Source organism: Danaus plexippus, assembly GCF_018135715.1.
Source record: "Danaus plexippus chromosome 29 unlocalized genomic scaffold, MEX_DaPlex mxdp_37, whole genome shotgun sequence".
In the NCBI taxonomy this organism is placed as follows: domain Eukaryota; kingdom Metazoa; phylum Arthropoda; class Insecta; order Lepidoptera; family Nymphalidae; genus Danaus; species Danaus plexippus.
The window spans coordinates 1461947-1485594 of NW_026869858.1; the positions used below are offsets into that span (position 1 = coordinate 1461947).

General features: G+C 33.3%; 2 protein-coding genes across 6 annotated transcripts in view; both read left to right on the plus strand.

The window, feature by feature from the left end:
• On the plus strand, positions 1–3412 carry LOC116776987 (selenoprotein S-like). 4 transcript variants are annotated; one of them, XM_061529231.1, is made up of 6 exons: positions 1–151; positions 236–349; positions 1065–1196; positions 1696–1802; positions 2458–2545; positions 2946–3412. In XM_061529231.1, the coding sequence occupies exons 2-6, from the start codon at positions 295–297 to the stop codon at positions 3032–3034; spliced, it is 471 nt and encodes a 156-aa protein (XP_061385215.1). In that variant the 5' UTR covers positions 1–151; positions 236–294; the 3' UTR covers positions 3035–3412. The 4 variants fall into 4 exon arrangements, with proteins under 4 accessions (XP_061385215.1, XP_061385217.1, XP_061385216.1 ...); XM_061529233.1 differs by having other exon boundaries at positions 1071–1196; XM_061529232.1 differs by having other exon boundaries at positions 1–147.
• Positions 3413–5765: 2353 nt separating this feature from the next.
• The window catches only part of LOC116776870 (RNA-binding protein Musashi homolog 1-like), a 50728-nt gene continuing 32845 nt past the window's right edge, over positions 5766–23648 (plus strand). The window contains exon 1 of one of the 2 annotated variants that reach the window (XM_032670147.2): positions 5766–5988. In XM_032670147.2, coding sequence (XP_032526038.1) covers positions 5921–5988 — 68 coding nt within the window. In that variant the 5' untranslated portion in view covers positions 5766–5920. The remainder of the gene's footprint in view (positions 5989–23648) is intronic. The other variant, XM_032670148.2, reaches the window with a different exon arrangement.

Sequence of the window (23648 nt, forward strand, 5' to 3'; positions counted from 1 at the left end):
GGCAATTCTAATGACAAGGCCATCAAATTTTGTGTGTTGTCACTGTATGTAGTTGTCATAATATAATCTCGTTATAATATACAATTCACATTTAGTGTTTATATTTTGTATGCTGTGTTTTGAAGGAATAACTGTGTAACTAGTACAGTTCGTATGTTGACAGATCTTCCGATATTGTATTTGAGTTTCAAAAAGGGTAAACGTCTTTAATATATTGTATTCAAAATATTTTCAGGTCGGAGATTGTTATCGGCCTTCGCGTAGGATTATATCCGGTTAAAAATTAACAAAAAAATGGATCCCCTGGTGGAAGAGCAAGAAACGACAATGTTCAATCCTATAACGTTGAGTGAGTTCGTTGAAACTAAATTATTTACCCGATGCTGCATTATTGCATCACATTCAGGCATGTTACCTTTAGCAAAGCTTCTACATAATTAATGAGCCAAAAACAATATGAAAGTAAAATATACGCAACCTATAGTATAGCTACCTTAACACACCACGCAAATGCTGTTGGTTTTAGTGGAAAAACAAAATGTAGAGACATCATCACTTGCATCCCTCAGAACATTAAAACCTATTTTCTCGAAACATATATAAAATATCTAAATGTCAATCCGTCAGAGTCATGGCACTCAATTTAAGCATTTAAAAAAAAATATAATTATTATTTCTCATAACAATACTCAAGAATAAAAATGTTGACATTGTCATAATATTCCACGATTGCAGTGCGAATGAAGCCTAATTTAAAAAAAATGTGTCAATTTTTATTATCACTAAATAATTTAATAAAATACTGTTTTCATGGAGGTGACAAGTAGTTATTCGTTTTAAGTAAACTTATAACATTATTACTTTAACTAAAATAATACTAATATTTTCGGATGTACTACGCGTGTTTTCATTACTTTAAACTACATGCTCCCCATTCTCATCTCGTCTGCTGCAAAGTAACCGAAACGTCGGGAGTAGTTTAACAATAATAAAAACGCGTAGTGGATCCGTAAATATTAGTTTCATTGAAACGAATACTTCTTAAAGTCTTACACATATTCCAGCTCTAGGCTTCTTGTCTTCATACGGCTGGTACATCGTCGGAGCAAGCGCCCTTATCATGTATGCCACGACTAAACTACGGCCACGTTTGGATAAATGGAGGGAGTCTCAAGAAGACGCTAAGTACCACAAAGGTGAATTGCCTTCATTGTAATTATGAACACTTAATGTCTTCTCAGTACTTGTAACTAATTCTCTAAATACTTTCATACATTTTTTGTATTAAACAATATGTTGTCAAGGACAATGTCGGTAGGTCATATTGTATTAGGTTCCGTCGGACAGTCTTGCTATTAAGCAGAAAACACGTATTACGTTTATTGAATACTGAAGTCCAGAAAGAAGAAAAGAAGGTATCCCAAGCAGGAAGTTAAATTTAGGTTAGAATTGTCAAAAAAAAAATGCTACCAGCCATGAATAGTAATAGGAATTTTAGTACCTTGCTTGTTAATACAATTGTACTGTTCATTTCATTATGTCAAATTTCTAATAGTATCAAAATCTGACTGAAATTCAAATATAAATATCACTTCATACAAATAATGAAAATTAAATAGTGTATAGGTAACTTAATTCAATCCGTTTAGAAGTCCAGGTTAGAGGTCCCAGGTGCTTAGACATATTTTGTTTAAGATTCCGATCTTGGTGCGGCCAGACGTCGGGCTGAACAAGAGGCCAGGGAAAAACAGCAACGGGCTTTGGAGGAAGCTTCTAGAAGAGCGGCAGAGGAAAAGACACTGGTAGTTATATGTATAAGGTTTTATACATTACCATAGACGGCACATATTTTCACAGATTATGTATTCTTGGTGTTGCCATCACAAAAATTGTAATAAAGAAATATAGGTTTTTTCTTGTTTTTATGGATGCTATGGTTAACTTTCTATCATTCTTGATCCTATCTTTGCGTTGTCTTACATCATGATGGAATTTTTTAGACATTTGTCACCATTAAATATTTAGAAGCTAGACAGAGTAATAAGATGTGAGGCTCTGAAGAAAAATATGTTTTCCCTAATCTATAAATCACACACATTTCATACACAGCTTAGTTAGGAGACAAGTAATACTGTTACAAGTGGCGCCATCCACACTGATTAACATACACTATAATCCTTATATATATAATAATGTATACATGGATATTGCCAGGATAAAATTGTCTGAAACCTGTTCCTAAATTTAACATATATAGAACCTATATTATTTTAAAGTTGTGATGGCAACATTTGGGTATAAACTTGTAATTGACAGCTATAAATACTGGCTCAAACCATTTTGTAGGACATTACAAGAATAAGCGGTGCACATTCAGCATGAAGACTGAAATTGTAAATAAGCAAAACCACAGGCAAAACTAGATTAAATTTAATATATATGACATATTATTTACAGCGTGAGGAGCGGAAGAGAGCAGAGGCTTTGGAACGTCTGCAGAAGTATGGAAGTGATTTAGGAGCCGGCAGGACATTGAGAGATGACGGTTAGTGAAACAAATATATATATATATCATCATATTATAAGAAAAATTTTATGTCAATCCTTAGCACAAAAACAAAGACAGGCAGAGTTTATGTGAAGATATCTCTTGAAAATTCATATATATGTTAAATTGAGAAATAGGGGGGCAGTACTTTGTTACTTTTAAGTACAATAATATTAGCCGACCAACATTATATATATATATTCGTCTGTCCGTCCGGCGACGCATCATTTAGTACAACACACGTCAATTAGTGGAAGAACGAATGCTACATTTGTCTTTGGCAAAAACATATATAACCTCATTTTAAAGCATAATTGCCCACCAACTGAGCCCTCTATACTCATTTAATCAATCAATCCTGTATATTATAATACAACATATATCTTGAATGTTTCAGACTTTCTTCCTCTGAGTGGCGGAGCTTCAACATCTTCGTACCGAGCACCGAAAAGGTCCGCCTGCAGCCGGGGAGGATGTGGCCGATAGAGATACATAACACATATAGACACACATATATATATATAATTACTACAAATTACAGAATAAATATTTAAAAAATACAAAATCTTATTGAAAAGCTGGTTTTAATTATAAATTGCAATTCTGCAATTACAATTACAAATTGCAATTCTGCAATTACAATTACAAATTGCAATTCTGCAACGTCTCATGTATATGCCTTATTCTATTTCTATATATGGAATAAAATTTTATGTATTTTTACTTATTTTAAACAGAAAATTTATCATTTGGGATATTAAAATTATTGTATGGAGCTTTGATACAATACAAGATGTTTGAAATAAATTTCAAGCCAATGGAATATTGTATCGGGTGTAAGGAAATAAAGATTGTACATAATAATCTTCGTTTTTTAATAATTTTTGATAAAATTCACTCTAAAATTATAAGTACTGTATTATTTTACTATGGCAATGCTACTACACTAAGGAGGATGTAATGAATTTTAAAACAAACTCAACGTTATGGTGGCATAAAAAAATAGTTGTCATATTGCTGCACTAATGTTTTTTTCTACAAATTATTGTCGGAAAATGATTAAAAGCTATAATTCCTGTAATACGTTCACTAATTATAAAACGATAGATAAGGTTCTTTAATAAAGGATCCACTCGTCGTTAGCTCGAAGGACACTGACATATAGATTATATGTACTTAAAATATACGTAAAACTGAATTCATCAAAGCTGCTGAGAAATATCACCGAAATCACAGGTTCAAGCTATGTACACTTGATAATAAGATATTTATATGTATATCAATAACATAATAGATGTGAAATACAAGAAATACATAAGATATAAAAACCGTTTGTTTTAAAACAAATCCTATATTATTGTCAATAAAAAAAAATTGAGTTGTGTAAAAAAAAGAAAAAATAATAATTGTTGTAATTTTAAGTAATACGATTATTTTATTTAAATAAACTTTATAAATAAAAATAGTTAATTAATTATTTTTAATTAAGTATGAAATAAAAGATTCCAATTTATTTTCAATATATTATATGGCAACATTAATTTCAATGACACTAATTATTAATTAATAATTTTTCAAACGTAAAGGTGGTTAAAAAAGAATTGCATTTTCTTAAAAAAATACTGTTTGATTTATAATAAAATATATAAAAAATGTACCGAATATTGATCATGAAGTCTTGTGGTTTTAAGTAACTGAATTAGACGCTGGAGTTGTTCGTGAATTATAGAAAGTAGACGCCAGTGAGAAACTATTGTTTACTTAAAAATATTACTTTTATTCGATTTCTAGTAAGTTGTCTATTAATTAACACACACATATAATATTATCAACATATTTGAATTGATATTATGTTTTATTACGATTTGTCTATTAAAAAATATCAGCTGGCCTGCGGACCTTAAGACGCTTCAGTTGAAAGTTGAAACTATTCAGTTCAAACAATACTAATCTGCATATATATATATTTAAAGTAACGTTAAAAATCAATTTCATAATAAAAAGATAAAAATTTTTATTGAGCGTGAAAGTATTTAACAAAGAAGTCGTAATATTTGTGTGATTTAAAGAACAAAGATGGAGAGAATCACGAAACGTCGTTAGTACATGTTTCAAGTTATAAACAATGATATTATATTATTATTATAAAAAGTTATAAATAGTCAATGAATTGGAACAGAAGTTTCGAAACTAAGAATGATTTTGTTTAAATGATTGCGAAACTACTAAAGAAATCGCAGAAGCAAGCTTAATACAAGTTCAAATCGGCACACTGATTACAGGGCGTTTCCAGTTCATACTTCATCCCGCATTAACGTAACGTTTCATGTGTATTATGATGTAAACTCGTGCTAAGCGTACAGTTTTTAATAAGTTGATATTACTAGCAGGAGAATAACTCGAGATATGAGATGATGTTTTACACAGTACCAAGGACGTTTCTGGTGAGATTTATTCGTCACAAAATAATAAAAAGTATTTAATTATGTAGAATTATTTTAAATACTTATTTACTGTAATGTTATTGTAGTTCATAAACTGTGTAATGACTTAAACAATTAAATCCCTGTGAGCAGGATTTTGCATTACTATCCGTTGTCATAGTAACGTCTGTTTGATCGTAATACTTCAAGTTATATAGTTAAATTTATATCTCATATAAAATATAATAAAAATGTTTAGTGTTGAATGTATATTCAAAGAAATTTGCCAACTCGATAGTCTTATAACGTCAATAAAATAGACGTTGCCGGTATGGTCTGATCGCTACCTCCGATACAATGGAATAATAATAAAAGCAAGCCGTGCTTATTTCACTTACAATAACGGGGTCTCAGATATTGCAAATGTTAGCAAACTTTAGAAATTCCTCGACGCGAGTCACGAATCGCGACCTATCCTACCGCGGTCGTGTGGACGAAGCGAAACCTTTTCTACTGGAACAGGTTACAGCCCACGGATGTATAACCTGACATATATATATTTCTTTCTCTCATCCCGGGGACGGATTCTGCGGGGAGTTAGGATCGTGTGCGTATTTGTCGTAAGCATATTGAGTCGTCTCAATTGATCCGTGTCGCCGAGTTCGTTTAAAATTGACTTAGTAAATGATTAGTGAAGCGGTACTCGGTACTCGGTAGGCGCAACGCGAAGCCCTACAACATGAAACAGGGGCTGAGCTAGAGACGAACGCGTCGCCACCGTACTTACTGCGGACTTGTATACATCTCTCTGTCAGACCCCGGCTGTGCGAGCGAGAGGGGAGAGCGCGGTGACGTCACGGCGCGGGGAGGGCGAGCGGCTAGTGTACGGCCGACCGCCACGACGAGCGGACGGGTGCACGATGCGTGCTCGGTGAACAAAACAATCGCGATGCTGTTCGAGAGTCCCAACGCGAAACTGTTCCCGGCTTTCAACATTCCTCCGCCCGTCAGGCTCAGGTGAGCGAGCCCTTACTTACCCTAGCTGTACTTGTCCGCCTCGCGTCCGTGTGTCCAGTGCCAAGTGTTCCGAAGCCGTACGAACGCCGACAGAGTGATATTTTACCAGTTGAGCCGAGCGACATTGTGGCAGTCCCTGTTCGCTTCACAGACCGTACGTCGATACCACTCCAGTGGTCCGTTTGCCTGCGTCGTGTCCGACTCCCGACCACGCTCTAGTCATCTCGGGTCGTTTTCACGGCTGCATTTCGTTTTGTCATTGTTACCTTACGACGGAGCGTTTCGAGATGTGTTCCTGTATCGATGTGGCGCTGTGAGCGTGCGGACCGGCTCATTGTAAACACCAGACGTCGTGCCGTGTCGCCCTCTTCCATCGGAGCGTGTTTTTGTTTTTATTGCCGGTGTTACAACACTGTCCTGTGTGCCGGCCGCCGCCCTTGCTGCCTCGCACTAGAAGCAACAGATATCCGATGCGTAAATGTCAAGTCTGGCCTCCTGGTCGCCTCTAACGTACGACACAAAGCTAGATGACAAATGGTTTATGAAAACGTAAATGTCTGAATATCAAAGATAGATTTCTCAGAAGCGTGCGCTAAACATGTCGCCCGTTCCGGATTCCTGAGGAATTTCGAGAACTCGAGACTCTTTCGACCGTGAAAGCATCGCATAGGGTTTGTTCAGCACTTAGACTTGATGCATTATTCTTAATATCTGGTGAGAACTGTCCCGACATGTTTATTTATAATGAAGCGTAGTTGTTATTTCTCGCTCGAGTAACTCATTACTAACCATACGAACGCATACTTTTTTGCTCGGGCGAGCTGTTACGAGAATCCTTTGTATAATTATATGAAGAAAAAAAAAAATCCTAGTTGATTTCACTAGCGATTTACCGCGATCTAATTAGTTCCTCCACGAATCTACGTTGTTTTAATAACATTACACACGACATTACGTAATATGGGCTTTTGTTCATCCAAAACATATCTCGGGGCTGTTCTTGGCGAGACGACGGTCATGTTTTCAAAATACCCCAAAATTTGTTAGATTTCTTGCAGACAGTCCATCTAGTGTTTTCTTAAACCAGAAAGTCGTCCATACAGAGCTATCTTTGTTTTAAAATCGATAGACCTATTTATAGTTGGCAGATGCAAGGACTTGTAAAGTTTCACAAATCGATAAATTAAATGATTTATATCTTGTGAAACACTATTTGTCCCAGCCAGTGTAGCAACCTTGGCATGGTACGTCGATAGATTTTATCAATTAACTCAAATAATTACATCCCTTGTTTATAGAAAATTATTATTACATCGCTGTAACGAAGTTTCTAAATCATTGTAAGTATTGTGTAGAATAATTGAGTGAAAGCGAAAAATTTATCGAGTCTTGTCGCTGTAATACATAAATGTCAATGTTTCTTCTATCAATGGACATATAAACAAGAATTTGTGTAATAAACGGTACCAGCCAATTAAAAGGATGTTTACAGATGTATCGCATATGTCAATTTATATATTATTGCTCGATGAGAGATTGGTATTAAAAATCAATCAATAAAATCGATACCAAATAATAAGCGACGGTAGATCAAAAGATTCTGGTGCTGCAGTGCGACCTCGGTGCTCGTAACCAAATTTTGCCTTCTTGTGTTGGCTCGCTACCAACTCCGATGGAGTCGGAGGAAGGAAACGTTTGTCGAAAACGTATAAATGTCGGCTGTGTGCGATAAATATTTAATGTTCAACACCGAGGCTGCACAACTTGCAGGCCGTACAATTCTCTCAACTTAAAACAGAGACATTGAGCATTTCATTATGATTCGTGGACCTGTCTCTCTGAACGCGCGGTTTACTGTAATGTAGAAAATCTTCAATCAAAGCAAGCAATGCTCCAATGATTACACGAATCGGGGCTCATTTAGTTCTCTACATTAATTCTAACAATCGGCCGCACAAGGGATGGCCGGTTTGTTTCAGCGTTCGTACGATCTATTGTTGTGACGTTTTGCCGTTTCATAATTAAAAAGATTGTTGAACCAATTTAATGCCTCGTAAATATTTTCATGGAAACGGTTGTACACTTAACAGCGTGCTCCGGCGAGTTGAACTAAGAATGATTGATTTACAAGCAAAATACTGTAACGAAATCTATGTGATCGAAGAATACTACGAGCAGATAGACATTTGTGTCCGTATAGATAAATTACTTATATATATTCATAAAAAAAAGTCGTATTTTCTTTACTTGACAAAATTTTCGTACGCAACAAATATTTTCCAAATTATATACTACAAAACACGAACATAAAATATTACATATATTATAAATAGTAATTCAGTATTAAATAATTGTTTCGTTGCTTAAAGCTATGTACATATGTTATTAACATACGAAAAATGGTGGAAAAAAAAAACAAATAATTCTCACTTTGAGAGTCAATCTTAAATGACTGGTTTTTTTAAATTAATTTTTTGTTTCTTGCAAAAGAAAACCAAACGAGGAGAGCTTAGCTTGCAAATAGGTAAATTCAAAAAATCGCATATTTATCTATCACTGTAAACATGTCTCTACTAAAACGTAAAGAAATTATCAAGGGTGATTAATAAGTATTTAGCGAACTCCGCTCTCCGTCAACAGATGGCGCTGTCATTAAAACAAGATTTAACATCTTGGTTATTTCTTGCGAATCCAAAGACTTCAATTTTTTATCACAGTCTTATGTATAATGCTGTTGAGCTTGTCCCTTAAGTTATAAAAAAGTTGATCATTATAAAAGAAAATAAAATCTGATTTCAGAACGTTTGCAATTAGTTTCGTTCGGTAACTTTCTTTCTGGGTTAGTTTATATATTACATCAAATAGCGTTGAATATAAATAAAAACTTACTTTTAATCATAATAACGATCGTTTACTTTCTTGAATAATAATAAAAAATATCAAGGTTAAATTAGAAAGAAGTATTGACGAGAGATATTCGATTCTGTAAATACAAACTAGGTACTAAACTCGCAAATATAATAAAGTTAACGCCGAGTGAGCTATATAATACTTTATTGCTTGTTCTATGAAGTGGGATTTTTTTATATATTCACAATTTCACTCTCAACTCCGCCGCTCACCGCTCAGTGAAATTTTGATGGGCGCCATTTTGTAAGCATGACAGACATTTGTTTGATTTATTCAGCCACAATAACATTATGACACGTGATTAAGACGTTTATAAAAAAGGTTACATATATTCCGTAATATTAAATAAACATTTAATTTTATATTGTAAATTAAAACTATATTTTATATTTATAATCTGCTAGGGTTTCGAGTTGCCATTTTTACCTGAAGCTTGTTCAAATAATCGTTTCTTACCTGACGTACTATTGTGTTATTCGTATCAAGTTACCGGCACCCGTTTGTATTATCTATATATTTCTGTGTTACAATATTTTTCTCTCAATCAAGATATTGTTTCAAAAAACGCCATTTAATGATTCAAATATTTATTACTGGACAAAGTTTTTTGTTACAGTAATGTGTACATAAGTTTTTAGTTACTATTAAGTGATTCCTGAATCACCTGTGGAGCTGCGGACCGCTCGTTGCTGTCAAAGATATTGATTTTATTAATTCTCCGTGTCGTGAAAGCTCTGTGAGTCTACTAGATTCTCCTTAAACTGCACGCAATCAAAATTAATTACACCAACTCCTGATAAGATTATATCCATCCTATTCAGTAAATAGACTATTCTAATTTATATTTTTGAAACATATCTCCTATACGATATTATTTATATGAAGAAAAAAAAATCTTTAAAATATTTTAAGATTTGCGACCATACATGGTAAAAAGTATCTCAAATAAAAGTTCATTAATGGCAAGGAATGTTGAAAGTCATCCATCGACTGCGTTTGAAGGTCGGATAAAAAAAGGCCTCTAAAAGGATTTATACGGCTTAGAATACTCAATAATCTATGACCATGCTATTTATTACACACGTAATGTACGTAAATATATATATAATGTATTTTTGTGTTAAAACAAGAGGATATTTAAAATGAGAGTTTAATAGTAAACATAAATAAAAATCCCTTAAACTTAACTTGATCGGCTCGGGACATCTGCCAGCGAGTTGGCAACGTCGCATATTATGATGTGATTACATAATTTTTAAATCATCCTATAATATTGCCGAAATTAATTAAAACAGCCGTTTAATATGGGGATAGATTTATAATAAATTGATTAGAAAAATCTAATTGTTTATAAAATATTATTTTGACGTTAGTATTTTTTTTTAAGACGCCGAAACAGGCCAAGGTCTCGTACAGAGTGAGATAGTAGTTGATTGCGTTTTTAAAGCATAACGCTTTTGTGCCAAGAAAGCTTTATATAACTAAGATTTGATTTAATTTAATTTGCGATCTATTTGTGAGGATCAAATAAAGAAAAAACCTTCATAAGCGTACCTATACTGTGAACAGAACGTGAGTAGAATTGGTTCCTAAGGATTATTCTTATATCGTATAAATTAATTACATCTTCAATCATAACTATAACCTTTTTTTATGAATAATTTCATTATCTAAACTCTTTAATTATCAAACTTTCTGTGCATAGTATTTAAGAAAATAGTCTTCTGTGTGTATCTGTCCTGTTTAATAACATTTGGATGGTGTAATTTTATATTATCTATAGCAGTTGCTATCCTTACCATGTGTTCCACCGTCACTAAACAGCGTTTACAGTTTTTTCGATAGTAATGAATAAAGATGTAGGTAGTTAAATTATTAATTGAATCTAACCATGTCAAAAAAAAATCTTAATTCGAGCACAATTACAATAAAGGCTTATACATAAAATATATAAAAGAATATTTTTTATACACTGAAAGTTTCAGTATATTAGTCGTGGTGTTTCTGACGATAAAATTAAAATCGTTCATAATTGAAATTTAACAGATAAATAGAGTCCAGTCGACTTTCATATTCTTTATTTACAACAATTTTTCCGCACAATCGTTTAATAGGTATGGGGGGATACATTGGTGTGGGTTTATGACAGTGGACGTACAAGTTCCGAAGTGTGAAACTGACCTAAATCTCGTAACTCAATTCTTATATACGAATGAAGGTTTCAGTCCAGCGCTGAAAACATTACTGATATAATTTTAATAAACTTTTACTTATCTACATGATAAATACGACAAAAAATGTGCTTGGAGCTTGTGTCAATACAAGGTTGGTGCGAATGTCAGGTAATTCGAGCACAATTCTCGTGTTCTTGAGCTAAGACCCGCGCTACAGCTTCCCTCATGACCTACTTCAGCCATCACATTGTGATGCAGATTTGGTTCTCTCGTCCCGGGTATAAATATTAAACTTAGTGATCGTTATTAAAACCGCGTTATACCTCGTGATTGTGTTAGTGAGCACGGCTCTGGCGGAAACGCTGAAACTATTGCAGCGTAAATTTGAATATTTATCGTATGGGATTAAAAAAAATGTAGGCGAAAAGACTAGTAATGGACACTGTAAAAATATACAATGTGAGGAAATTAAATGTTCAAGTGAATTTCTCGAGATATTAAAATACCGGCCATAATAACGAAGATGAATGCTGAAAAATGTGAGCTAAATTATACGAGGTATTAATTACACAGGAATAACATTAATGGTACGTCCTTATGAGGCGAAAACTCTCAGCATTCAATGGACTCACCGTGCGGGTGCCGGGTCCATCGTTGCTGGGAGAGGAGCTTCAACAGTGCCTGGGACTGAACCAGGTGTAGGTTAAAGGGTACAGTGAATAGGAAAACGCGACTCTATCATTGAAATAGTATTAAAGTTGTGATGAATGAGAGGCGATTGAGAAGAACGGAGGAATGAGAGACAGTTGGAGCTCACGGAAGCAGTATTGAGTAACCTAATAAATGAAATCCAAGCAAAAGCGTAGCTATATATGTTTAGTTTTAATGAAGCGCGTGTTGTGTATGTCCTGTATGAACTAACACATATATCTCGTCATATACTGACCGAGTCACATGTGACTGTATATTTGCCCATAGTTTTTGCTGGATGTCGGCCAGATAGTTCATCACTCGGGACGAGAGATGCGTCCGTGGAATGATATTAAAATATTAATAAATGGCTTAGATTTTATATGAAGTTGGCTTAATTATCAGTTCGTATGGACTGTATGTGGGTCGGTCGCGAACTCCTGTATCGCTGACCCGATTTTTTATTTAAATTCTATCAAAATAAGTCCAGCGCTCGGTGTTTTCGTTGCTATTTATATTTACCGTATTCAAAATTTAAAACCATATAATTGTCATTTAACTAATTTTTACAAACGAAACCGTTGATTTTAACGAAGTAACAATTATTCAAGAAATATATGAAGATCTAAAATAGTTTCTGAACAGTTGTCTTCATGTTTACTACAATTTCCATCGTCACACTACATACGGAGCGTTTAGAGTATTCATACATAAATCCTCACATATAGTATCAACGCATTATTGAATTAGAAACTGGAAACGATTGGTATGCAGTCACGATGTAAACTCGTACTAAGAATTGCGAAGTCCGTCTCTTCATAAAATATTTAAAATTTATTTAATTTACTCAACCGAGATTATTTTCTTCATCAAATGTTTTCACAAAAACAAAATTTTGTAATTACGAAGTTTATAATTTTATTTTTGTGTATAAAGTTATAATAGACAGATTAGTATTGGATTCGTTAGAAAGTATAGATTGAGTTTTAGAAAACTTACGCACGTGCTGACGAAGAAATAGAACATAGAGGAAAAATCGAATATGTACGAAGAAAACAAGATGTGATTTATATTTATGATGCCGGGGAATACAGAGTGAATGATGTAACGAATGAAGAAATGAGTCAGTGAATGAAAAGATAATAATTGAAGCTAAAATACAGTTATATAATAATGTTGCCAATAATTCATGAAATTTGAGATATAAATCTCATTCAAAAAATTCTAATAAATATAAAATATACCCACAAATTATAAACATATTAATTGAATATAAATATTAATTAAGTTTTATACTCAGACGCGTAACTTGTCCGCCATCTTGGGAGAGTTTGCTCCGCCATTTTAGTCATTCAAAAAAAAACAAAACAAAAAGCGAATAGCATAAATCGTTTGTAGATAAAACAATTACGTTATATTTGTTAGAGATATTTAAATCATTGAAGCAGACATAATGTGGGTACATTGACATTAAGTTTACAAACGTTGGACGTTTTAAAATGATTTATATAAGACTCTGTATGTTAAACGACTAGTCCCAACGAGTTAACGACATTTTCTATAAGATTTATGTCACATGGCATAGAAATTGTTGAGTCTCCTATTTATTATGGATAGTATGTTATTTTGTAACAAAAATTGTTCATAATTACGTGAGAGAAACTTATATGTGCTATTAATGAATGTTCGTATCTCGTCGGTGTTTCTGTATGCATAAATCTCGCTATATGCTAGCATGGGTTATGTTAGCGACATCGTCTGGTACTTTTCATTAAATTTTAAGAGAATCGTGTAAGGAGTGCTAGAACAGCAGGCATGTTGAACGAAAGACGATCAATCCAGAAATCTAGCGTCACGTGGCTTCACAATGCGTACAACAGTTATCAAATATTCCAGCGGTAAATCCTCGGAATTTCGGGTTAAATATCCTATGTCGTATTCTGTTATCTAAACTATATTCCAGTAAAGTTTTATTAATTTCTGTTCAGTAGTTTTCCCGTTAAAGAGCAACAAGCATCCTCACGAATTTATTTATAACATGAGCTGTATAAAATCTTTACCCTCTCGTCGTCTGGTGTGCAATAATATTTATAATCTCAACTTATTTTAAGAAGAAATTTTATCGTAAAAATAAATAAAATATCTCTTTTAAACTATATCCATATATATACAAGGAGACATTAAATAAAGGCTTTAGAATTAAATCAAATCAAAGACCACTTCAGCGAGTTAAATTGAGAAATAGGGCAGTACTTTGTTACATTTAAGTACAATAATATTAGCCAACATTATATATATATATTCGTCTGTCCGTCCGGCGACGCATCATTTAGTACAACACACGTCAATTAGTGGAAGAACGAACGCTACATTTGTATCTTTGACAAAAACATGACACGTGAAGCTGATTTGACAGCGACTGTCAAAATTAATATTTAAAATAACATAACAAATATATTGTATTTACTATCACTCTCCTTACTGCTGATATTGTATAATTAATTGTTTATTTCACGTTCAATAGTAGAATATAAACGTCATTACGTATAACATTCAGTGACGTCACACACATGGAGGAATGTTCACGGGTCGGTGTATGTGTGTGTGAGTCGCGGTAGTGTGTGTGATGATTATTTTATATAATTCAATATTTGTTCATTAATTTCATATAAAATATATCTCAGTACACTTCTTATAAACTATGACCGTGTTTAATTCCACGCAAATATTAGTTTAAATAAAAAAAGTCACCTTAAATGTGTAATTGATGTTAAATGTTTGGTCAAAGTATCCAAATTTAACTTTTTAATGCAAACTAAGTTCCAACTGTTTGTATGTAGGTCGTGACTAACTAACTCGCTTTAAGTGCAGACTCGCTTAAGCCGTATCATTCGGTATACCATAACAATATAAGTTTAAAACATTCTGTTAATTGCTCCACTTATAATCTCCTTGGGATAAAAACTTTTAGATGTTTATCGTTTCGTCCAGACGAAGCCTCTTAGCATTCCATGGACTCACCGTGCGGGTGCCGGGTCCATCGCGTTGCTGGGAGAGGAGCTTCAACAGTGAATGGGACTTGCGACCCAGGTGTAGGTTTAAAGCACCTCTATCTAACGCGTCGCGTTAAACGCCCACCTCCACCGTCCAAGCTCCTCTCTCTGCCTAACCAAATTTGAAACGAACCTACGAGGGCTGCCTTCAAAGTTCGTTCTAAGAATGAATTGATGCTAGTTCTGGACAGGTCCAAGTCTTTTAGTAGGTTGTAGAGAGATTAGACTGTTATACCTCTCGCTCCCACTTCTACCGCTATAATTTATAATATCCTATGATTTATGAATGGAAACCTGGAGACTAAGTTCGCTTTACGATGTCTCGTGTCAAGAATCCTGGCTTAGACTTGCACGTATCTTAAAACAAGCTGTATATCCCTCATTATTATTGCATTTTAATTAAAATAATTTATAGTTAAGAAAGACCCGCTTTCATACTTTATTTTGAGTTAATGTGATTTAGATTAACGTAGATTCTATGTATTGTCATAATATATACATAAATATATGTGAAGCGAAAGCTTTGTGTACTTTTCTAAGGGTATCGTGTGAATTTATGAACGTGGTATTTAACATAGTCACAGTTTATATGAAGACGTGTACTGGGATGTGTTTCATATAAAATGTATGAGAAATATATTGAACTATATAAAGTAAACATCACACACACTACCGCGACTCACACACACATACACCGACCCGTGGACATCCTCAATGTGTGTGACGTCACTGAATGTTAAAAGTAATGGCGTTTTGTATTCTGCTATTGAACTTGAAATAATCAATTAATTATACAATATCAGCAGTAAGCAACGATATAGTTTGTGTTCTCGAAGATTTTTCATATATTTTCTATTATTCTTAGTATTTTTTAAATAATATTCAATGTCAATAAAATATTGAATTTCTATATTTTGTATCTAACGTGATTTTTTTATTTCCAAGTATGCTTAATACGAGTTGACATCGCCAGACTAAAACGCAGATTTACGAGTTCATTCATAAATCACATCAATATTAACGTAATATTGAACAAGAAATGGGAAATGCATCGTGTGTGGTGTAATTTAAACTTTTATTGAACGTACGTTGATAATTAATGTCGGTAACAGTTGGTTATCAGATATTTTATAATACGAACACATTATCAGTTCCTCTTTCACAAAATATCTGACTCGTAATAACTTTAAGAAAAATCATCCCACAGACACATATGTACAATATAAAACACGAGATAATTACCAAAAAAATGAGTGATGATTTACTCCGGACGTAAAAAATAGTCGCAACGACACGTCTAGTTTATGAAGAGCTTTCTTTGCAAGAAGCTGAATAAAATCCGAACGAACGAAACATTATTTTATTCTCGACACTAGTCCTTCATTCACAGTAACAAGTTCATTATAGATAATTTTTAAAAGTACGCCATGAATACAAAACAGGAATTATATAATTATAAATATAGAGGCGACATTAATGTAAAAACTAGGACAGCGGAATAAGACATATTTTCCGAGATGGCTGTTCATTTCACGTAAAATTATTATGAAAAGGAAATCCGGTCAAGTCTTGTTCTGAGTTGTGTCCTGAAGCCGCGGGCGCCATGTTGCGAAACGCTTTTCACGCAGCCATAGGTTTTAAAGTTGAAGTGTTTTTAGACCAATGGCGTTACAGTATCTACACGTGATATGAAATATCGACCAATCACGTTGCGCCATTTGAAAAATGTCAAATGTATCTCTTGAAATCAAGCTCTGCTGTTGGTCGATATCTCACTGGATTCTTTCACTACCGATAATTCCAATTTGTCATTAAAAACATGTATTGAGATATTTTTATTAATTATAAAACAAAGTTATGCGAGTTTTTCATCTGATATTTTGTATTTAAATAATTTTAAAATTAAATAATTTAGGTAATAAATTAGGCAGCTATACTTCGTTGTATAAAAAACTAATAATTCTCCCCGACTGCACCTAATGATCCTTAGTCGATATTATGACACTAATATCATTTAAAATGTATTGTTACTTGAGATTTTCATATAAAATCTAATAAAACATTACCTAAATATTACATTAATTTATATAACAATAGTTAATTCGTAATTTGCTAATAAACTTATATATTTATGTTCTAGGTACGTAACCTCTCCAGTTAGCTGCGCGCATTCCAATTAACGTCTGAGAATCGCTCAATACTTTGATGTGAGTAAATTTATTTTAATTACCAATGTCTCAATCATTATCGCTATTAATTATCTCTTATTTTTTACGAATATAATATTTTGTTTTATTTAACAATTTAAATTAGTGAAAATTTGATTTCATTGAGAAATATTTTTTTTAACACTTATAGCAAAAATCCTGTATTACTCCGGAAACTGAACCTATCTCGCTATAAAAGCCTTATTATTTTTTTTCCGGTCCGTTCCGTTCCTAATGTTAGTCAGAACACACAAATTTTGAAAACTTGAATATTCAGAGGTCAATGTCACGTCTTTCCTCCCACATTAACCTTTGAACTTAATTTAATTGTATCTTTATTATCTTTATTAATCGATTATTTAAATTCGCAAGAATAAGGAGTGTGCTTTTCATAGACTGCATATTCATCACGAGATAATATTTCCCTCTCGTGATTATTCCAACGACAACTATTACATTATAGATAAAAAAAAAACACGTCTCACTTCCTTTGGTATATATCGATGGTAAAACAAGGTCGACGACCTTGTTTTGGACTCCATTTAAATAAAAAACGAGCGATCAAACCTCCGTGCTCTCAAATATAATACAGGAACAATATTATCATAAAATTTCTAGTACTTTTCATACATTCGTATTTAATTTTATGTGAAATTATTAAACAAAAATGAATGCTGGCTCCAAGGTTAAGAGCGCAACAAAAAAAAAGTACAACCAATAGTATTTAACATTTCATTACGTCAACCATTTCCAACCAATGAGATTCGTTTATTTTGAAAATGTCGTTATTAAACCAATGGCGTTGCTTTCATTCGTAAATGTCACTTATTGTTTACAATATGTTTTAGCTTGCCGTTACCTGTTAGTTACGTATATATTTTTCAAAATATAAACCAAACGGCTGGTCGGTTAACAATGCTTTATGTCGGAAACTCAAATTCTGGTGTGATGAGCGGACATTTTGATCACGGCGTACTTTTCTTCTGTATGTATAAAGCCAAGATTACTTCCATACAAAAACGTATCCAAGGACATCCATAGAGATATACGTGGTTACTAATTTGTTCATTATGTTATTAAAATTATAACAAGAATCGAAAAAAAGATAGTGTATAAAAAGCTCTATTATATATACAATAATTAAATATCTCTTAGACGAAAGCTATGATTATTTTAACGTCTATTTAAAGAAGAATCTTTTTAATTTAATTATGATTTAACGATATAAAATTGTTCCAAAATAAATAGGTATCTTAACATTCAGATTATTCTCTGTGTGTTTTAAGCTAGGATGACTAAGTAAATCCTAGTCTACGCAAAGCCGACGGCCCTGAGGGGTCATCGGCCTCGGTCATTACCAACGATCATTCACTTTAATGGAGACGAAAATATGTATACATATATAATTATATACATATTAAATGATTATTATATATACATAATTTATATATATATATATATATATATATGATTGTTATATAATTTAAATACGAAAATAATTTTTTTTCGTCATATTACAACAAAGCCAATTTTGTTTTAGTTAAATACATTTTAAACACGCGCCTCTCCTATCCAATTTAAAATTAATCTTATATGATAATTATTTAAATACATGTTTTTTATACATATTTCGACTCCACGTCTTTCTCGTCGTCCAGCATCCGACAATAAGTATTGTTACCTTCAGACACGCTCCGACACACACATTGATAAACACACACGTTTAAAAACAATGAAAATATATTTTTTTTCCTCAAAATGTAATAATCCTAACAGAATAAATCCATCTTTTCTTTTTGGAAAACACATTTCGTTGAACTACCTCCTTATAAACCGGATTGACTCTACTAAGACTAAACATGTGTAAGTTTGTGAGGATGTATGCATGTTTGTTACACTTTAACGTATAAACTATTTGACGGAATTCGATAAAACGTTAGTCTTGCAGCTCAGACACCAGAATAAGACATCGACTATGATTTATCCTGGAGTTATTATTTTTTGCAGGATTAAGGCATAATATATTATGTATAGTCACGTGACACGTACTAGAAACGTCTTCACGGGATAGTTAATATATGTATTTGGTTAACACACTTTATAATTCTCTCTGGACCTAGTGTCAATATATATGAAGGGTTACGTTACAACACATTATGTGAACTCACAATAAAATAAAAAAATAATAGTATTTATCTCACAACTTTACTGGATTATTTAATATCCTAAATCGACTAAATAACGTAAATAGTCTTCTGGCCTTTCCGTAACTTTTATATTAACACTACATACGGAGAATTTTGCGTTCTTAATTCATTAAAAAAACCTACGTTTTTTACTGCCAACTCTCCGTATCTAGTACGACGATGTAAACCTGGGATGAGGGTAGTTGTCTGAGAACGTAGTACCTAATTCAATCAAATCAATCGCGGCCCATAACATCCTTGGGGTCCGGATTGGTTGTGACACCATTAACCCCCGATTGTGCTGATGCACCCTTACTCGGAACAGCTTTCATTAACACGACACATTCTCATTACCGGCCAGACTTGATCTCGCACATTTCTTTTATTCTGATCATTTATATATTATCTGTATTATAGAAATGCGTAGGACTTTTTCATTACAATATATATACATACTTTTTTGTGGTATAGTCGTGATGGTCTGGAGGTTAAGGCTCGCCTCTCATGCATGAGGGCACGGTTTCGAAACCTTACAAGTACCAATGTGATTTTTCCGAGTCATATGTCTAAGAGTATTTAGACACCACTGACGGGCGGTGAAGGAAAATATACCGAGGAAACCTGGTTTTATAATTTCAAATTATAAGTTTGAAATTGCCAATCCGCCTTGAGCAAGCGTGGTGATTAATGCTCTAACCTTCGCCATGTGAGGAGAGGCATTACCCCAGCGGTGGGCACCGATAGGCTGATGATAGTACTTTTTTGTTACTCATATAAAATTAAGAACACCTCAACCGATAACCGCAAAACCATATTAAATATCAATGTTCTGTTTAAGCCTATTTAGTTTTTTACTTTTTAATTCGGAACCGTTCGTCCTGTGCGACTACAGATGTTGTTAAGTGGAAGGTAGTTTAAAATATATTTTTTGTAGAACAAAAAGCGGGTACTCGCAAAACTTACATGCTAATATATAAGTATAATATATACAATTTATAACTCAAGAACGTTTGTACGTATTTGGCTGAAAATTGGTCAGAAGCTTAAAACCAGGAGGTAGACATGTAATACTTTTTATCAGGTTCGACAAGAAAAAATTCAATAAAACCCGAAATATACTTTTTTACTGCCTGTAAAGCGGAACAGAGTTTTGATCGGTCAGCTATACATTTCCGAATCCGAGACGGGCGAAGTCGCGGGCAGAAGCTAGTGTATATATTTATATAGCAATCAGCGTTTCCTTTATTGTTAATGAACAAATCATTTCACGTTGCCAGCTCATTGTTACAATCAAATGATGCTTCACATTTACAATCAGGGTTCTCGTTCGTTTCTACCTCATATAAATATTTTATCTCCGTACATAATACACAACATTGTTGGTTATAATTAATATTTTAACAAATGTAATGAAAATATTTCGACACGAGCTGGATTTGAACTTGCGACTCCGGGTATATGCGTACCGTCATCGTAACAATTGAGCCATTGCGTCGTGGCTGTATATCTATACTGTATAAGCTGTTCTGTTCTGTAACATTTTCATAGTGATCTCAGTATTTTTACATTCTATAAGAAACATTGTATATTTATAATATAGACTTGATTTAATGAAAATATAAAAAAAATATATCCCTAAGAAACTTTAATGGCTCGTACTCTGTCTGTACTTTCCATATTTTTTCATGAAATCAATCTGACAATTGTAAGCCCTATCAGGATGATACTCCAGCATATCTCGAAAACCACGCCTGCCATTGTGTAACGTCATCGTTGTGACGTCACGCGGGCTCCGTCCCGTCCGCCTACGACCCAGTTATCTGCTATCAACCATGACTCATTTAACTTATTCTTCTTTAAACCCAACAGCTCGTTATAATCCTCATCAGAATCGGTCCAGTCGTCTGAATTACATTTAACAAACATACAGAAGTATATGAATTTATACATTTCCGTTTGAAAAACTAACAAATAAATCATACAAATACGTTTTATTACATATTAACTGTATGTTTTATTGTGATTAAATTTATTTGAAGTTATATTCTGAGTACTGTCGGAAGACGAGAAGATTTTATCAGATTCAATGACCGGTTACAAACGGAGTTTTCATCTAGAAAATTATTATTAAAGTTAAATAAATTTAACTGTTTTCATGATTTTGACGGTATTTCTTACCTTACCTGTATACAAAGAAATAACAGTTTTCACCTTTTTTTTGTCCACATTAAATATCTATCAACATATCTCCAAATAAAATCTGACGTTATTCCTAAATTATTCAGAAGAATTTCATAGTTTTTTACGTGATTATTTCACAAACACATGCTTTCAAATGGCTGTCCAGACTTGATAGCTTCTACGAGCTATAAAAATTACTAAATACCTTAGAGGGTCGTATATTCTTAAAAAAAAAAATAACTGTCTTTTTGCTTTATCGTGGCCGTATCATTATTTTTATTGCCTTTTCATAAAAAAATCTTTTTAAATTCGGCCAATATCAACGTCAATCTTGACAGCTAGTCGCAGTGCATCCTTAAGTCATGGACTGTTAGTAAGACCCATATTTCGATTGAATTAACTTCATTATTGTATACGCACCTTTACAAACACAGCTCCTGCCCATCGTCGAAACAATTTTTAGACCAACATTTTTCTGTGTCCAAACATTCAACAAAATTTCAAACAATCTCGGAAACGTTCAACAAGGAAAGGAACTTAGAATATTCAATTCCAGATTCTTTTCTTTTCTGATGGGACGGGTTTGCAGTTCACACAATTCTAATAGATTCAATACACACAATTTCAACTGCGATCTTTAATGGATGACTGGAGCGCGCTATAACACTCTCAATTTCATTCAAATATGTTAATAGTTGCTCAAACACCCCGACTATCTCGTCAATGTATCTCCTTTGGCCTTTCAATTTTCCATTTCTAAGTAATATTTTTTGCGATTAGGAAAATAAGAAAAATCACTTGGTTCTAGAGAGGTTCTCATTAATTTAATTTTTTCTAAATCAATCCGCATGTCCGTACAAGTAGGCTATATTGAGTTTATTGTCTTGCAACATTAAATTAAGGCCTTGGTTTGAACCTTTTCTTTAAATAATATAAGTTAATTCTTATTATCGATACAGTAAGTCACATTAAATAACTAACATCATACGTGAAACATAATAAAATCTCATAAACCGCGAGATAAACAAACATACGGACATCCCAAAATAAACTATCTTTTATATGTAATCAATTTATTTATATTTAGCAACACCCAGCATCCCTCTCTAACACGCGTCTCAGTATAGATTCATCTCGTTACAACAGATGATTTACTGACACGAAGCACCCACTGATACACAAAACATCTGTTACGAAATACTTTTTACACTTAACATAGGTTTGAGAGTATTTGTGTACGCTTAACACGAGTTTGTACGTTAACATTAACTGTTTTTCATTCATAAACTTATAACAACCCAAGCTAACAAAAGCATGTTAATATTAGAGTATCCTATAACGAAGTATAAATGAAACTTGTACTACAATACAAGTATATGACATAACGCCTATATATTAAAATTTATATGTATAAACGGGACACTCGAAACTCCGCGTATTTAGTATGACGAACGCAAACAAATGGTAAGAGCACTGAAGAGTTCCCTTTATATAGTTATTAATATTGCCTGTAAAACCTACATAAAAACTAGGCATGTACAAGTCTTGACGAAATGAGTTATTGTAAAAGAGAGTGATCTAGCTTTTGCACGCGACTTTCTCCGCTCTGACTTAATAAAGTATATACGTTACGTGTTAAAATGGTCACGGGATATTATTTACACGACTGTCAGCTGGTATGTGTTCGCGAACCAAACCGAATGAAGGCATACCTTTATACTATACGTTATTCTGATGTATGAACTATATTATTGTGAAGTTTGATCAAAATCTATTCAGTAGTCTCTGTGTGACAGAGTATTAAGCAACACATACATTACTCATAATACAAGTGAGACAAATTTCTAATTTTTTATAATCTTGAGTTATATGCTCTATATCGGTGACTTTGACCTGAAAATTTAACTTAACTCAATAATTTAAACATTAATTTAACTGTCATATAAAACTAAATGTTTTAGTACATGAAATCAACATACTATATCTAGATCTCATCATGGGGACCATAAATAATATGGAAATAGTATTTTTTTTCATCCCAAGCAAGGAAAACTTAAGAATCTTTGAGGGCTTTTTTCTGTGAGAGCACTGGCATTAAGATGTCCGCGGTCCGGTGAGTGTGCCATGGACCTTTGTCTGCGATCAAGAACCTTCAGCCGTTCAAGAGCTCTCCAGCTATAAATACAGCTCATAGCGGAGAATTTTAACCATTTAAAACTTGCATGACTTTGGATGAATACCAACTGGTGCTAACTATGT

Coding starts and splice junctions, on each gene's coding strand:
- LOC116776987 (XM_061529231.1), top strand. CDS start 295: ATGGATCCCCTGGTGGAAGAGCAAGAAACGACAATGTTCAATCCTATA. Junction 1,197..1,695: donor AGACGCTAAGTACCACAAAG/GTGAATTGCCTT, acceptor ATTTTGTTTAAG/ATTCCGATCTTGGTGCGGCC. Junction 1,803..2,457: donor CGGCAGAGGAAAAGACACTG/GTAGTTATATGT, acceptor TATTATTTACAG/CGTGAGGAGCGGAAGAGAGC.